Genomic DNA, 17,680 nt, shown 5'->3' on the forward strand with positions numbered 1-17,680 from the left:
AAATTCTAAATCGGACACAAAACATTGATACCAAATATAGCGAATAATAATATGGCTGTTATGGATACCTAATTAGCTTATTTCATTAAAGACAATTTATATTCAACTATCCAGATGTATTACTTAATTAGCTATTATATTTTAATCTTATCTAAGCTTTTAATCTCAGCCGTTGATAAATATTTAACAGATAGAATTGAATGTTACCCCTACTGTTTTTTCTTTTCCTTTCTCCATTAACATAGGCAAGAGCTTTTGGCTATAGTGATCTCTTCTTTTTTAGGAAATAAACTTTATTAAATAAAAAAAAAAGAATTCTCGGGAACAATAGGAGCTCATAAAGTTAAATAAAAACTGGAGTGCTTCACGAGGAAGCACTGAAGAAGCACCCGATCTCAAATACAAATGTTGTCAATATTGTTACTAATGAGTGTGATAGCATCAGTTAGGAAGTTTGCTTCTTTATAAGTAGCAACTGAATAGAATTAAAAAAGATCGTCAGATATTTGATGTCCTCGAAAATAGTACTGAGCCTCCAGGAGATCTTACATCAGTCAAGAATCTCATCTATAATTATATTGGAGTCACCTTCAATTACCACATCCTTGATATTTCTCTGTTTTGCAAAAAGAAGAGTATCTCGAAGAGAGTCTCAGCTACAGTAATAGTATTTGATCTTAGATTGTGGGGTAAATTACACAGTAGCCCCTCAGGTTTTGAGGTTTATTACAACCCCATATAACAACTTTAAAACATTTCACTTTCATACCTCAAGTACTATTTTATTTCAATATAATACATCCGTTAGATTTTCCATCCATTAATCTGTTAAATGCTGACATGGCTGCCAAATGTCAGCCACGTGGCAAATTTTAAAAAAAAAAAAAAAAACCTAAATCTTCTATAAAACAAGTTAATTAACCACCCATGTACCCCCCCCCACCCCAATTCGTCGAAGAAGAAGAGGGAGAAAAAAAAAAAAAAGCCACAGTTCGTCGAAGACCCAGTTCGTCCACCCTCAAAACCTGCAACAACAACAAGAAGAAGAGGGAGAAAAAAAAAAGAAAAGGAAAAAAAGCCCCAGTTCTTCCCACCCAAGCCATCACCCACCCCCAAAAATTCCACCCGAGATTAGGTGGATCTACCACAAAACCAGTCCAAAAACCATCTCAAACTCAAAAGTATTTTCAAAACTCACCCACACTGAAAATCACAAGATCCTGTCGCCCGGGGGAAAAGAGGCGGGTCGCGGGTCGTGGCGGGGGGAAGGGAGGTGGGTCGCGGGTCGCGGCGGGGTGGAAGGGTTCTGGGCTTTTTTTTTTTTCCTCTTCTTCTTCTTCTAGATTGCAGGTTTTTTGCGGGTGGGACGAACTGGGATTGAGGTTTTTTATTTTCTTCTTCTTCCTCCTTCTTCTTCTTGTTGTTGCAGGTTTTTGGGTTCTGGGTTAGGTGGGTAATCAGGGAGGGAGGGTCTTTGCGAGGATGGGTGTCCTTTCCAGATCCGGTTTTGGGGGGGGGGTGACTTTCTGCAATCCGGTTTTGGGGAGGGGGGATTTTTCTGGGTTTGGTTTTGTTGGGGGGGGGGGGACGGGTTTCTTTCTGGGTCTTTTTGGTTTGGGGTGTTCGCAGGGGGTAAGGGGTTAGGGGGTTTCTGGTTTGGGGGGTTTCACGGGGATGGGGTTTTCTTTCAGTTTTTGTTTTTTGTTTTTTGTTTTCAAAGAAGATTTAGGTTATTAAAAAAAAATTATTATTTTTGCCACGTGGCACACATTTGGTAGCCACGTGGCACAAATGTGGCAGCCACATCAGCACTTAACGGATCAATTGATGAAAAATCTAACAGAGGTATTATTTTGAAATAAAATAGTATGTGAGGTATGAAAGTGAAATGTTTTAAAGATGTTGTATGAGGTTATAATAGACCTCAAACCTGAGAGGTTACTGTGTAATTTACTCTAGATTGTGAGCTCCAACAACAATTGGCCTTCAAACAGAATCTCGAATGAAAATTCTCCAGCAGCTGAACCTCTAACCACTGGGCCATCCAAGTTGATTTTCATAGTGTCTTCTTCTCTTGGAGCTTTCCATTTAGAAGTCTTCCCTTCGAAACCCATTCTCTTTTTTCGTGTCATATAGGAGGAAATGTCATCGTTTTGTTGTACTAAATAGATCCGTTGCTTTGTTACAACTTACAATGTACATAAATGTTGTCGTATTTCAAACTGCATGTCACTCGCGTGTGGTTCAAGTTCGTAAAAGATAGAGCGTTAAACTTTAAGGAAAATTAACGAAAAGTTCAAAAAAACATCTCTTTTAACGAAAAGTCATTTTTAAAGGTATAGTGAATAGTGTCAGTTAAAGATAAAAATGTGGTTTTTCGTTAAAAGTGAACAGTACCGGAAGTGTTTTGTTAAAACTCCCTAAACTTTACCCATGTAATCCGGTACATGCAACTATGGTCCCTCAACTAAAATTCTATTACCCTTGGTCCCTCAACTTTAATACAACTAGATAAATGGTTTCTCAACTTTAACCTAATTGTAGCAATAGTCCTTCTAACATAACTCATTTTGACAAAATTCTGACAAAGTTAACGAAAATGACTATAGCTACACATTTTGATGAGTTGAGGGACCCTAATTGTAGCAATGATCATTCCAACATAACTCATTTTGACAAAATTCTAATGAAGTTGACGAAAATGACCATAGCTACACATTTTGATGAGTTGAGGGACCAATGGTAATGAATTTTTAGTTGAGGAACCATTACTCGAATTTGATTCAAGTTAAGGGACCATTGATACAATTTACTAATAAAAGTATAGTGGAAAATCTTGAGACATTGTTTTGTCCGCAAAATACTACATAGTTATAGGTTTTTGTTTTTCATTTCATATGAGATTTTAGCAACATTATTAGTATTACCAGGTGTATGGTCGTTGCAATCAAGATTAGTAAATTGTTTAGAGTGATACAATGATTAGTCCCTAATTAATCAGGGAGGCAAGATCACTATACTTGTATTACATATGTGATATTAATAGTGAGTTCATGAATAACACTTACATGTATATGTTCTAAACTAAATTTTATAAACCAAATGATATGAATGTTAATGATTAGATTATTACTTAAGTGTTGATTAACGTGCTTATTTCCTATTGGTGGTGAAATTTTTAGTTGTGACAGGAATACAAGTGGTACACCAAGTGTTTTAATAGAAGTGGTGAAATTTTTTATTTTTTAAGTTATTAACTTTTTAGCACACATATCCCACCATTTGTATAGTGACACGTGATGTACTACCTCGTGTACCGATCATATTGAAAAATCTCTCATATTGATGACACATTATTTGATTTCCAAATTTGATTTAAAATTTTGATCAGCTTAGCATTATCCTGAAGTTAAATACACCATATTCATATAATAATCTTGGATGTATGTGGGGGAAGAAATCGGAGTGCACGAATAATACTTATAACATGTGAAGCACTCCAGTCTCCAGCAGTTGAATGTTACCAAAAATCGTAAAGTGCAAAGCACGTAGTACCGCGTTAGGCTACCAATATGTTTATCCAAACCCTCCATATATATATATATATATAAACACACACCCAACCACCATCCCTTATGCAATCCTCGACCACATAGGAAAATCATTTAGCATTATGTCTTCCATCAAATCCTATGGCAAGATTGATGAATCCGACCAAGCCCGGCTCGACGCTTGTAGGGAAACTCGAAAGAGAGTTGCCATCATAAGCCTTTCGTCCATAGTTCTTGTCTGTGTCGTTGTTGCTGCTGTGGTTGGAACCACCGTTCATAATAAATCTGGTGGGAACTCTAAAGGCTCGGCCATCTCCACTTCTGTCAAGGCTGTTTGTGATGTGACCTTGTACCAGGATTCGTGTTACAGCAGTCTTGGTCCTCTGGTTAACTCCAACAATGTTAAGCCTGAGGAGATTTTCAAGTTGGCAATTCAGGTGGCGATCAATGAATTGTCGAAAGCCGCTACTCATTTTTCGGCTGATGGTGTTCTTAATGCGACTGCTAAGGACACAGAGTCTGTGGCAGCTTTGAAAGATTGTCAAGACCTTTTGAGTCTGGCATTGGATCATCTCAACGACTCATTGTCTGACACTAAGTCGTTGGCTGATGTGTTTGATGATCTCAAGACTTGGCTGAGCTCTTCAGGCACATATCAGCAGACTTGCATTGAAGGTTTTGATGATGTAAAAGGAGAACTCAAGGATAAAGTTGTCGGCTACTTGAAGAACTCCAATGAGTTAACTAGCAACAGCCTCGCCATTGTCTCTTGGATTTCCAAAGTCCTTAACTTAGTGAACCTAAGGCGACTTCTGACACACCCTGATCCCACCGATACGTACAGCCAGGGAGTACCAGAGTGGCTGCATCGGAAGGATCGCAAGCTGCTTCAGAGTTCGGATTTGAGGAAGAAGGCAGACATTGTTGTGGCAAGCAATGGCAGTAGCAAATACAAAACAATTCAGGATGCACTCAATGCTGTTCCGGATAAGAGCAAGAAGAGAACAGTCATCTACGTCAAGAAGGGGGTTTATTATGGGAATGTGAGGGTTGAGAAATCCAAGTGGAATGTTTTGGTGGTCGGTGATGGTTCGAATGCAACTATTGTAACTGCCAAACTCAACGTTGTGGATGGAACTCCCACATTTTCCACTGCCACAGTCGGTAATAGTTCGATAAAACTCTGTATAGCTAGCATATTTACTGATCACATTACTGCCGTCCTTTTGAAAGGGGATTCTTCTCATGCAAACGAGTCTCCTTTCAGTGAGAGATCTGATCAGCAATGTTTGCTGGTAAATGTTTCATATTATAATAGTAATAGAAACATTTATTTCTTTGTATGCAGCCGTTTTTGGAAAGGGATTCATTGCCCGGGACATTGGATTTCGCAACACTGCAGGGCCAGCCAAGCACCAGGCAGTGGCCTTGTTGTCAACTGCTGATCAGTCAGTCTTCTATAGGTGCGACATTGATGCATTCCAGGACACTCTCTATGCTCACTCCAATCGCCAATTCTACCGCGAATGCAACATTTATGGAACAGTGGATTTCATTTTCGGGAACTCAGCAGTTGTGCTCCAAAACTGCAACATAATGCCTAAGGTTCCCATGCGAGGCCAGCAGAACACCATCACAGCTCAAGGGAAGTTTGATCCCAATCAAAATACAGGAATTTCGATTCACAATTGCAGCATATCGCCCTTTGGAGACTTGTCCTCGGTCAAAACTTTCCTCGGGAGGCCATGGAAGAATTACTCCACAACTGTGTACATGCAAACATACATGGGAAATCTCATCAGCACTGATGGATGGTTGCCATGGGTAGGCAATAGCGCTCCCGACACCGTATTTTACTCGGAATTTCAAAATTTTGGACCTGGTGCTTCCGCAAAGAATAGGGTTAAATGGAAGGGGTTGAGAACCATCAACCAAAAAGCAGCCAGCAAATTTACAGTGCATTCATTTCTCCAAGGAACTAAGTGGATCTCTGATGCTGGTGTTACCTACACATCAAGCCTCTGACCAATATATTTGATAGTTTCATGAACAAAAATTGATTTTCTTTTCCCAATTTATTATTTTCCATTTCACACTTTTTGATCATGATTGTTTTGTGTGCCTTCTTATACTTTCTGATTAGAAAATTGTGATATATTTCTCTGGCTTTGATGTAATTGTTGAAAATTAGTATATACAAAGTCCAACATGTCTGACATTTCATAATTCATATTTCCAATTAAATTAATTTTCAGATAATTCATGTGTAATACTGGAAATTCAAATATTACGAATTAAGTTAATTCTATTACCATGTGTTTGTAAATTTACACTAGCTACTTAGAGGACGGAATTATAAACCGAGGATATATGATGAACATGAATGAAGTTGGAATGAAATTAAGCCAATGAATAATTAAAAAGTTTTTAACAGTACTAAATACAATAATCAGTAAAAATAGTATTAATTTTCACTTGGAAGTTGAGAAGTTTTAATAATTCTCTAATTCAGCAACCCTCCATAGAAGGGTATATCGGTGTCGGGCAACCAAGTATCACCCAATGTGAAATTACTGACAGTGAAATTCAAAGCTTGAGTAGCATTCATCAGACTATAACCAGGCCATTGTACTCTCCTCGTCGTGTTTGCCCCCGGCCCGTGATTCTGAAACTCACTGTAAAACAGTGTGTCCAATCCAACCGTCCCATTCCATTCCAACCATCCAACTGAGCTGATCAGAGAGCCAATATAAGACTGCATGATGACAGTCCTAGAAAACACCTTCCAAGGCCTTCCCAGAAAATTTAACGTGGAGTTGAGGTCCGCTGCCAAGTCTGGCGCAGCTTCAATTGTGCAGTTGTGGATGGAGATTCCGGTGTTCTGATTCGGGTCAGTTCGTCCTTGGGCTGTGAAGGCGTTTTTCTGGTTGGGCATCGGTTTTCGAGCGTATAAATTGCAACTCTGGAAGACAGCAGCAGCATTTCCAAAAATGAAATCTACAGTTCCATATATGTCACATTCCTTATAGAACTGCCTCAGGGAATGTACGTATAGAGTGTCCTGATAGCCTTCGAAGCTGCACCTGTAAAATGTGGAGAGGTCAGCATTGTTTCTTACAGCTACCGCTTGGTGCTTTTCTGGACCTGCAGTGTTCCTGAATGTAATCTCTACGGCCACAAATCGTTCCGCAGAAACAGCTGCAACACAACAAATCATTGAGTTTCAGACTAAAGCATGTAAAACATAAATAATTAATACTCAATTCACAGGTGTTCAAACTAATTTTCACTATGTTACACAAGTTTGACGATATTTAGTCATCAATGAAGTAGAAGTCGACAGGTACTTACTACCTGAAGGCCATAAGGATTATGAAAATTATGAACCATGCATGTAGAGTTTTTCTCTAGTACATTGGCCAAATAATCAAGTTTAAAAATGACGTGTTAAAGAAACAAAACTTATCATCAAATTTGGATACATGTCATGTTTCAATTGAAACTATTTTGTCACTCAGCACTGTCACGTGACAAGGCACAACAGTTTTTTTGAGCCCCTACTAGGGTTTTGGTGGGATGAATGTGATTCAAATAATTTTTATACGCACTTTAATTTCAAGAGGGCCAGAAGAGAAAGAGGTAGCTAGCAGAAATGTAATTCTTACCAAAGGTTGAGGAGTTGAAGGTAGTCCAATCATCGACGAAACTATGGTTTCCGGTAATGACAGTGCTATTAATACCATCTCCGAGCAGCATTATGTTAGTCTTGTGTTTGGCGATGACAATGTACTCATGATAGCATCCTCCTCTAACATAGATCACAAAGTAGCCATCTTCAGGCTTCAACTTCTCGGGAGCAGAAGTAATAGCATCTCCGATCGATGTAAAGTTGTCCGTCCCATATGGACCCACAATCACTGTGTCGTTAACCAGAATGCCACTGCTCTCCATTTCTTCAAGAATCCTCTCACCTCTTTCGGAAGTCGTCGAGTTTTTGCCAGAACTTTTCCGAAGTGCCTGCAATTTATTTTTTATTCAAATGAATTCTTAGATACTCACGAATCTCTACGTAATCACTTGTTCTTTTATCAATTATGGTTCATGAAATTTAAGCTCACAAGTCAGGTCTCCTCCATTAAAGTGATTAGCCACTAGACTAAATGATCATATACTTAATTATATATCTAAAGTTGATCAAACGATATTACACGTATGGTTTGGATTTGTAGTCAATGTGATTAAGCTTGTTCTATACATTGTAGCCGTACTGTACACATTTGTTAAATTTTAATTTGTGCAAGTATATTGAGTATTTTAGTCATATTTACAGATTACTTTATTGTTTTAGTACACTGCATAATATACTAGTATTGGCACATGACCTAAATTCAATACGGATTTTCACTCATCAATTTACGTTGAGTTTTGTTTACACCCAACATGCCACCTTTGGACAGTAAAATTTTTTAACACCCATCTCAAAATTTAAGTTTTTTTGGACACCAAACATAAATAACACTAATTAAAACCAACCTTTGAAATATCTTTTGTATTTAAAATTTGGTTGTAAACAGAATCGCTCTTTAATACTGTGTAAGACATACAAAAGTCACTTATTAAGATACTTATTACCCTGATAACATGTTAAGAATCTTTTTATGTCGTATGATCGGATGATGAGTTGACCAGAAAAATAAAAGGATGGGTGGTGGTGGTGGCGGCGTGCTGCATTTGATGGGGGAGGCCATTGACGGTGCAAATGCATCGCGATCGATATACAGAAACCATGTGACGTACGTTACTTACAAGTTATGCACGTACAATAATTGACATCGGTTGGCAGGGCCTCTTATTTTGACTCCATTACTCCAGATCTAGCTACTTCTATCACACAGAGACCCACTTGGACTTGAATAAACAATTGAACCATAAATTGAGATCTTTGTGTCGATAAACAATATTTCGTAACTATTTAAAAAAAACAAATTGTAGCTCAGTTGACTTAGAACATTTTGTTCTGCACCTACTTGAGTTTTCTAATTCGAGCAAAAAAAAAAAATCACAAAAATGTTGAATAAAAAAAATAATAGTAGAGAAGGTATCTTTATGATGTACTATCTACTATGTGATTGTTCCTCTCAAATTAAGTCTCTATGAACTCCATATCTTACACTAATTTAAGGTTTTATAAAAATAAAACTCACAATTTGAAGGGTAAGATTGTGAGAAAAAAAATATACAAGTTAATTACAAATAGTGACTCTAATTATGATTCTTTTTATTAAGAAGCTCTAATTTATAGAGTAACGATGGGTTTACAACCTCATTATCATCAATTAAATGAAAAATTGGAAATTTTTGCATAATAACATGAGAAGTTGGAAATTTAAGTGAAGCTACTATTACATTTCACGGTATTAAGATGAGATGTTACTCTTACTCTTAAAATGTCATCGTGCACTCTTTCTATGTGTATTTCAATTATACAATATTCAATTTTGTGTATTAAATGACATTATAAAAGTTTTATGTAAACAATATCAATTGATACTAACATACGATTCACCAAACCACATAATATAAAAATTCAAGTATTTTTCCCAATTGTAAGTCAAAAACCTACTTCACTCTATAATTTTTTGGGAAATGATAAACACGCCTTTTTAACTTCTTACACATTCCTATTTAATTCTAGTGGTTAATTACGTTGATTTTTTTTAAACAAATGGTTAAAACTAAAAATAAAAATATATGGAAAGCTAAAGTGGTGTGTGAAAATTATTTTTCTAATTCTTTTCTCAACTGCCACAATATTTATTGGACCATCTTCAAATGAGATGTCAAATATGCCAAATAGTAGCTGAGTCATTTGACTTCTTACTTTTTAGCTATCTTTTTTACAGCATACAAAGAAGAAGTTAAATATATTTAATTTAATTTGTTAAAGCATGGGTCCATTAACAACCAAAAGAATAAAAAAATAAAATCAATTTTAATTATTTTTAATAGTTAATGTAACTATGAGGCTCAATATAATAATAAAATAAAGATTTGATGGATCATTGAAAAAGAAGAAATTTTAACATTTGTATACAATTGGCCACATTAGTCATTAAATAAAATTTTGACATATTATATTTGATATCTAAAGATGCTATTAGAAAGTCTTGCTATTTGTTTGTGAACATTACTCAACTGTTACAAATTCAATAGCAGTTACAAATTCAATAGCAGCTCCTGCTTCTAATCAATTATAAATAAACACGTGTCCAATCTATATTTAGAATTTTAATTATTTAAACATATATATCTGTATTTAGATACAAGTAGGAGTTGCTGCTAAATTTGTAACAGCCTAAGTAGTGTGCTTTGTTTGTTGAAATCTAGTGTCACATCCCCAGATGCTCTATTGTATCTGCCATTTTGGTACCTTTTATATATAATCTAATGACACTTGTTATCTTTCTTGGGTTCCGAATTACACTAGTATATAGTTTCATTCCATGCATTGTTATTCAACAATATTTTTTATTAGGTAATGCAATAGAGGATTTTTTTTTATATTATATATTGTAGACTATATGATGTAGTGGTTAATCATTGAATTTATTTTTTAAATTATTATAAACAGAGTCAAATTATCAACCATTACATTATATGATTTACAAATATATTCTAATATTCTTCCCAACAATTTCCCTTTTTATTACCCAATAGTCCAACAAAGCTATATAAGCATGTAGCCTCTGACTATCAGATATACTACAAGATTTTATCCAATTAAAATCTTAACTAGGATACTGACATATATATCCAAATTATCACAGAAAAAAAAAGTAAAAAAATGGGTAATACTTCATTTACTATCTATTTATACTATCATTTGTACTATCTTTTTAATCAAGGTAGGCCCATCAATACATGTGAGTCTCATATATATTAAAATCTTAACTAGGATACTGACATATATATCAAAATTATCACAGAAAAAAAAAGTAAAAAAATGGGTAATACTTCATTTACTATCTATTTATACTATCATTTGTACTATCTTTTTAATCAAGGTAGGTCCGTCAATACATGTGAGTCTCATTTTTATTAGAAAAATAATACAAATAATAGTACAAATAAATGGTAAAATTAACATTTTTGTAAAAACAAAAAAAAGAAATGTCTAGAAAAATGAACTCAAAAGCTTTACCTTAATGAAAGTTTCAAGTGATACCCGGAATTTGTGCACATTTTTGGTGCCGGAGCCCTCACTGCCTTTCTTATGCTTTTTGAGATTACGAGCCAAGGAATGCGTGACCAACCCAAGCGACACACTATAGAGCTGCGTAACATTAGAGAAGGCCACGGCCAGAGCCGTGGTGTTTCCCAAAACGCTGCTCTTAGACACCACAAGCCCATCGTAACAAGTCTGCTGGTTGGTCACAATGCCGCTCAGCAACGTCTGCACCTTGTCCACCAGTTCCTCGTTCAGCGTCTCGGCGGACTTGAGCTCTGTCGAGATCGCCTCCAAGTGCTCCACGTTCAGCTCCGAAAAATGCTGGCAGTCCTCCAGCGCGTTTGACTCGCTGTCGCTTATGAAAAACGACTTGTGCTTGGTTTTTCCAAGGAAGTGGTTGATTGTTGTGGAGGTTTTGCGTGCCTGTTTCAGGCATTGTTTGATGGAGAACTTGCCGTAGCTGTAGGGATCGGACGGTGAGGAGCGAATGGTGGAGAGCATCGAACGGCAGAGCTTTGGGTAGAGGGTGGACTTGCATGCTGAAGAGGATGATGAGGAGGATGATGCAGCAGCACCAGAGGTTAGCAGAAGTAGTGAAAAGAGGGATAGAGAAAGGAGGAGGAAGAAAGGAGAGGAGGGTAGCCGTGGCATTTTGAGTGTGAAAATGTATTGTTTTTCCCGCCGGGGGGGGGGGTGTGGGGGGCGGGGGCCGCTCTAGGTTGAGTTGAGTGTATGAAAATGTGTGTTGGGGATCTCTTATATATATATATATATAGAGAGAGAGAGAGAGAGAGAGAGAGAGAGATGCAGATATGCAGGGATGCGCGTGTACATTATTAGTAGGGGAATGGGGTTGTCGGTTTTGACAATTTAGAGGTCAGCAATTTTAATGCAGAGGTAGGTAATGCGGTTGTGTTGGCATCTGAGAACGTGCAAGGTAGCACATACTCCTAATCTAGCTCCATCGTATTTTTAGGGCTAACTACATTTCACACCTCAAGGGGATGAAGTAATTTTTTATGGGATATTGATGATAGAAGTGATTTTTTATTTGGAGTGAATTAGACGAGGATTAGAGATATTGTTTTAGAGACCATTAGAATGGATAAGTTTCTTTTATAAGCAATTCATTTTCTACTCTAGTGTAGCATAAATTTTCTCTTACTCCCCTCAACCTACCTTGAAATTAAAGAGTTATCTATTCCTTTCCAATCCTTGGTGGCGGCTTTTGGAGAGAGCGAAAGGTGTCATCGTATAGGGTCCAAAATTTAAAAGGGTTCTCCTCATAGTCACTTCTCATGATAGCAATGTTGGAGTAAGATTAACTATGTGGTTTATTAAAATTACACATGGTTATTTTTTCTCATTTTTATTCTTGCGTATAATAACCATATTTTTCCTCTTTTTTAGTTTAAACTCACTGACTAAGATCCAATTAAATAAATTTGTAGTGTAAAAGTAAAATGTTAAAGTTTCACCATAAATCAATTGACCATAAAAAAACTTAACTTATTTATACGCGCATACAAGATCTCTTCTCTTATTAATGTGCGATTCATTATCAACAATAGGTATTGTGAAACTTGAAAGAATTGTGATGACCCACATAGTAAAAGATGGTGGATGAAATAGCAATGTTGGTGAGATATTTGTTATAATTACTACATGGCTTATTGGCTTTTGACCAAAATGATAGTCAAGACTTTTGATCAGGCATGTAATGCTTTGTGTTAAAGCATACTTTGTAAACTTTCATATCTATGCATAGGGACTCTTGTAAACGTTAGAACACACCAATTCATTTTGGTAAAGGCATTCTCACTCTCACTACAATAAAAATGAGCAACAGTCGCTATTTTTTGTCACAATTATCACATTGATTGGGATTGCTTCTTAAAAAAGTTTACGCAATTGTAGAAATATGACTCCTTGAATTAATAATTCATAATGGAACTTACAATATATATAAGGTTTGACATAACCCATATGTGAAAGAAATTCTAAAAATTAATACAATTATATAAGTACATTCATATAATTATGAAGAGGGTTCTGGTTTAATTAATTCTATTCTAACACTGCGCCCCATCCGCTGCAAATTGAACAAGGCTAATCAAACAAGTTGATCAGTGGACGAAATACAACAAACTTGATGACTTCCAAGAGTGACCTTTTCACGAACAAAGTGATAATCGAGTTCAATATAATGTGTGAGAGCATGTTGAACAGGATCAGAAGCGAGGCCAGTGGCACTAAGATTGTCTCAATATAGAAGGACAAGGATAGGCGAACACCTAGCTCGTAAAGTATAAAAATAATCTAAGTGGTTTCAGCACATGCATGAGAAAGAGCATAGTATTCTGACTCAGCACTGGAATGTGACCTACTTTTTAGAGCACCAAGAGATAAATTTGAGCCAAGATAAACAAGGTTGTCAGTGGTGAAATGAACGATGTCAAAAAAACCGGTCCAATCAACATCAGAATATGCATATAGGGTAGCGGAAGCAACCTGATGAGTCAAGGTGATACCAAAATCTAAAGTACCTTTTATGTAATTGAGAATCCATTTGGCAGCAATCATATAAGTAGTGTAAGGCGAGCTCATAAATTGGGCAATATTATTGACGACAAAGAAATATCAGGACGAGTGAGAGTGAGATACTAGAGCGAGCTAACTAGCTCACGAAACAAGGTAAGAGAAGCCAGGGTGACCTATCAGAAGCCGTGAGAGAAATCTTGGCGGCAAGGGGCATGAATGTGGGCTTGAACGTAAGTATATCTATAACACCCGCCCCCTAATTATAAAAATATATGTTGTAATTACCCCCAAAATGTTTTAAATATATCAATTTCATCCTTTTTGATCTACCAAATCAGGATCCAAAGCATTGGATCCCTTTCTTTCTGAAGCTGCCACGTGGCAGCACCCCAATTATCCCCACTTCTCTCTCTGTCCCCCCCCCCCCCCCCGGCGACTCCCTTCTTCCTTCTTCTTCTTTTCTGTTCTTTTTCTTTCTTTCTTCTGTCTGTCTCTCTCTCGGCCCTCTCTCATAGCTCCCTCATCTCTCTTCTCGACCGCGAACGCACGCACGCACCCATCCCCTGCGCGAGGAAGACAGCATCATCACCATCTCGTCCTTCTCCCCCTCTGTCCCGTGCTGCAACCCCAGGAAACCCGGAAAGGAACTCCGGCGAGTTCCTATTTTCCCGGTGAGGTAAGCCTCAAATCTCCCCTAGTTCGTCCTTGAATCTTGTGGGTTGTGGTTTAATTGGTTTTATTTTGTTAAATTTGGAGGTTATAGGACGAAATCGAAGCCAGGTGTAAGCACACCCAACTCCGGCGACCTCGGGGGTTTTTCCGGCCATCTCCGGCCGTTCCACGACAAAAGGAAGGTATAAAAACACTCCCCTTGTCTTGCTCTTCGTTTTGGTACCTAGATCGGGGTCTAAGGTGGTGTGTGGTAGTCGGCCGGAGCTGTGAAGCTCCGATGGTGGTGCTCCGGTGATGCCATGGCCTTCCAGGCCAGTTTCAGGGACAAGCGGGCCTTAGGCCCGTGTGGTGAGGCCAGCCCAAGTCCTAGCCCAAATTTCCTTTTAATTGTTTTAGTTAATTTCTGTTATAGGAAAAGGCCTTCGGGCCGTTTATGTTTAGGGCCGTAGCCCATTAGCCCAACCCGAAACCTTGTTAAGGTTTTTATTTAATTTCTGTTTTAGGAATTTAGGGCCCTTTGGGCCAAGCTGAATTGGGCTTTCAGCCCACTCCCAAAACCCCTAACCTTTAATCCAACCCAAAATCCTTAAGGCCTTTCAGCCCAACCCAATCCAAAGCCCAGTATGACTTTAACCTTGACCAGTTGACTCTGACTGTTGACTTGGTCAACGGTCAGAGTTGACTTTGACTTTGACTTTGACCAGTCAACGGTCAACGTTTAGGACCTCTCCTAGGCTAATTTTGACGTTCTGGACCCGTTTTTCTAAATTCAATCGTTTGAGTAGAGTTTGACTAAATGGATCATTTATGTGCTTAGGTGAATTTAATGACGGCGGTTCCGTTATTCCTATTTGGTATGGCGTTGCACCAACGGTGTACGGTGAGTGGACCCCTTCTAAAATGCATGTTTTGATAGTATAAATGCATACATGAAAAGCATGATTTAACAATTATGTTTTATAAGACCCTTTGAGATAACATGCTTACCAAGGCTAGTTTGAATTATTACTATTTTTCCTATAACCCATGTTCTTATAGAATATCTGATGGATGACGATATGATATTTAGAACATGTTTCGAACACCTCTTTATAGTATAGATGATGGATGACTTTATACTATGAAGTTGTTTTTCAATATATATATGTTCAATGGTTTTGTATTTACCTAGTGGTCCTTTCCGCTACGGGACGTAGGGATAGATTCCGGTCCGTCCCGAGCGACGGTTTGGTGTTGGCATAAGGCCTGGAGTGTGTTTCCTCTGGCTATTTAGCACAGGGACGGGGAGCCAGCATGGGGCCTGAAGTGTATTTTCCTCTGACTGTCTGCTCAGAGACGAGGAGCCGGCATGGGGCCTGGGGGTTATCGGACAATTCACTAGTGATTATTATATATACAAGTTATGATTTGAGACATTGCAGGGCATGCTAGGTTTCGGAAAACCTATGTTTATCATTATATATGTGTTTTCATAAAACCTGGGGGTTATTCTTTTCAAAAAAAATAAAACCTGGGGGTTAGTACGTTGATAACTATTTTACTATATATATATCAACTTGGTCCACTCATGTTTGTTTTGCGCCCCCTTCAGGACATAGAATCGAGGCATACAATTCCGGCATCAAGGCACTTCCGCATCGGCATCTTCGAGTCCTCTTGGTGTGGGACTCATTCTTTTATTCATTCCATTTTATATTATTTCTTTTAGTATTCTAGTTAGTCGTATGCTCTGAACACGTTCCTTAAATGCATATTCTTTATTCTTTTATATTTATAAACCTTATCAATTCCTTGTTTTCAGCATTTGCACTCAATAAATGGTTTTCGTCACCCTCGGGTGTCGGCCAGCACGTGCCTATCCTGATATTCAAGGAATTATCGGGATCGGGGCGTGTCAATATCAAATTTTTTAAGGAGGTCATGAGCATACTTTAGTTGATTAATATGGAGATACAAGCGGAGTCAAGAGTAACTTGTATACCCAAAAAATAAATGAGAGGACCCAAATCTTTGATGTTAAACTATTGACCAAGGAGAGTAGTAAATTGGCTAAGAAGATCATATGAGCTGCCAGTAATAACGATGTCATCCAGATATAGTAGCAAGTAAATAGTAAAGGAGGCATGTCGAAAAATAAACAGTGAAGAATATCCTTCACTCCACCGAAAACCGAGGCGAAACAAGAAAGAACTGATTTTGTGAAACCATGCACGAGGTGCTTCTTTAAAACCCATGTAATGATTTTTGAAGGTGACAGACATAATGCGGACAAGCAGGATCCGCAAAACTCGGTGGTTGAGCCATGTAAACATCTTCCTGAATGCATTCATGCATTAACATTCAATTGACGAAGTGGCCAAGCATGAGAAATAGCAAGACTCAAGACAGTGCAAATAGTAGCTGGTTTGACAACGAGATTGAACTTTTCAAAATAATTAATGCCACGACGCTGATGGAAACCCTTAACCACAAGACGAGCTTTATAGCGCTCAATAGAACCCTTGAGATTCCACTTGATACAAAAAGCTCATTTGCAACCAACAATATTCTGGCCAGGTCGGGGCAGAACAAGAGACCATGTCTGATTGCGAAGCAATACATTAATTTGCTCATGAGAACAAGAGACCATGTCTGATTGCGAAGCAATACATTAATTTGCTCAATCATGGCACTGCACCATTCCGGATGCTTAGGGGCATGAGAAAAACAAGTAGGTTCACCATAATTAATAGACGCTAAGAAAGCATAAGGAAGAACAGTGCCTCAGTACGAGTCTTCGGTTTGGAGATTCCATCACGAAGACAAGTCACCATTGGATGAGTACGGACTGCACGGTGGAGGGGGTAGCATCAGGGAGAGTCGGTTGGACCATGTCAGAGGGCATAGGCAGAGGGACACGCGCGCTAGGGCACGTGAAAGGCAACATGCTTGTGCCGGCAAGATCACGTAAGGTGGGGTGCATGGGTGTGTTCAACTGGAGTGGCACTTAATTGGGTTATAAGAGGCAGCTATAACAGTGACTTCTTGAGTTTGCAACGAATGTAACTTAGAAACTAACACCAATAAAGTGGCATTGCTAGTTGCTTCTTGAGTTTATCTTAAAAAGAAAGGGAGACACTTTTAATATCTCTTTCGCAACAGTTCTTTGATTTGAGAGAGTTTGAGAGACTCTCTCTCGAGAGCCCGTTTGAGAGAGAGAGAGAGGAGGCTTCCCTCTCTAAACTTCTCTCCTTCCCTGCGCTTGTTTTGTACTGCTGGTCGATTTCTATGCCACCCTTCGGGGCGGCTCTTCCTCCGTCGGTCGTGGCTGCTTCTTCACCCTTGGTGGTGAGCTTGTTCTGTGCTTTTCCTTTGGAACTTCATATTTTGTATTTGGGCCAAGTGTTGGCTGCCTAGTTGGGTCTTTTAATGAATTTCTGTCTCACTACCAGATAAAAAAAAAAAAATTCTTTGATTTTGATCGTATAGGATCCGATACCGTTAATTGTACAAAATCGGATATAAGTTTAGTTGTATAGGATCCGTCGAATTATCGGATCAAATTGAGTTGCAATATTTTTCGTATTGGATCGGATCAAAGATAAGACGATCCAGCCAATATCCATCCGTTTACAACTCTAAAGCCAAGGTTAATATTGTAGTTAGAATTGCAACGACAATGACACCCTACTATACTGCAAAATATACG

General features: G+C 38.1%; 3 protein-coding genes across 3 annotated transcripts; 2 read left to right on the plus strand and 1 right to left on the minus strand.

Annotated features, from left to right (window-relative positions):
• The first annotated feature begins 3,647 nt into the window (after window positions 1-3,647).
• LOC126613836 (putative pectinesterase/pectinesterase inhibitor 24) lies at window positions 3,648-5,775 on the plus strand. Its single transcript, XM_050281443.1, has 2 exons — window positions 3,648-4,715; window positions 4,900-5,775. The coding sequence occupies exons 1-2, from the start codon at window positions 3,674-3,676 to the stop codon at window positions 5,574-5,576; spliced, it is 1,719 nt and encodes a 572-aa protein (XP_050137400.1). The 5' UTR covers window positions 3,648-3,673; the 3' UTR covers window positions 5,577-5,775.
• A 150-nt stretch (window positions 5,776-5,925) lies between these two features.
• On the minus strand, window positions 5,926-11,522 carry LOC126613835 (probable pectinesterase/pectinesterase inhibitor 47). Its single transcript, XM_050281442.1, has 3 exons — window positions 10,753-11,522; window positions 7,217-7,568; window positions 5,926-6,749 (listed from the first exon to the last, which is right to left on the minus strand). The coding sequence occupies exons 1-3, from the start codon at window positions 11,428-11,430 to the stop codon at window positions 6,055-6,057; spliced, it is 1,725 nt and encodes a 574-aa protein (XP_050137399.1). The 5' UTR covers window positions 11,431-11,522; the 3' UTR covers window positions 5,926-6,054.
• Window positions 11,523-13,115: 1,593 nt separating this feature from the next.
• On the plus strand, window positions 13,116-15,760 carry LOC126603108 (uncharacterized). Its single transcript, XM_050269857.1, has 5 exons — window positions 13,116-13,209; window positions 13,760-13,991; window positions 14,084-14,174; window positions 14,810-14,872; window positions 15,584-15,760. The coding sequence occupies exons 1-5, from the start codon at window positions 13,116-13,118 to the stop codon at window positions 15,698-15,700; spliced, it is 597 nt and encodes a 198-aa protein (XP_050125814.1). The 3' UTR covers window positions 15,701-15,760.
• Window positions 15,761-17,680: the final 1,920 nt, after the last annotated feature.

This window comes from Malus sylvestris, chromosome 2 (assembly GCF_916048215.2).
Source record: "Malus sylvestris chromosome 2, drMalSylv7.2, whole genome shotgun sequence".
In the NCBI taxonomy this organism is placed as follows: Eukaryota; Viridiplantae; Streptophyta; class Magnoliopsida; order Rosales; family Rosaceae; genus Malus; species Malus sylvestris.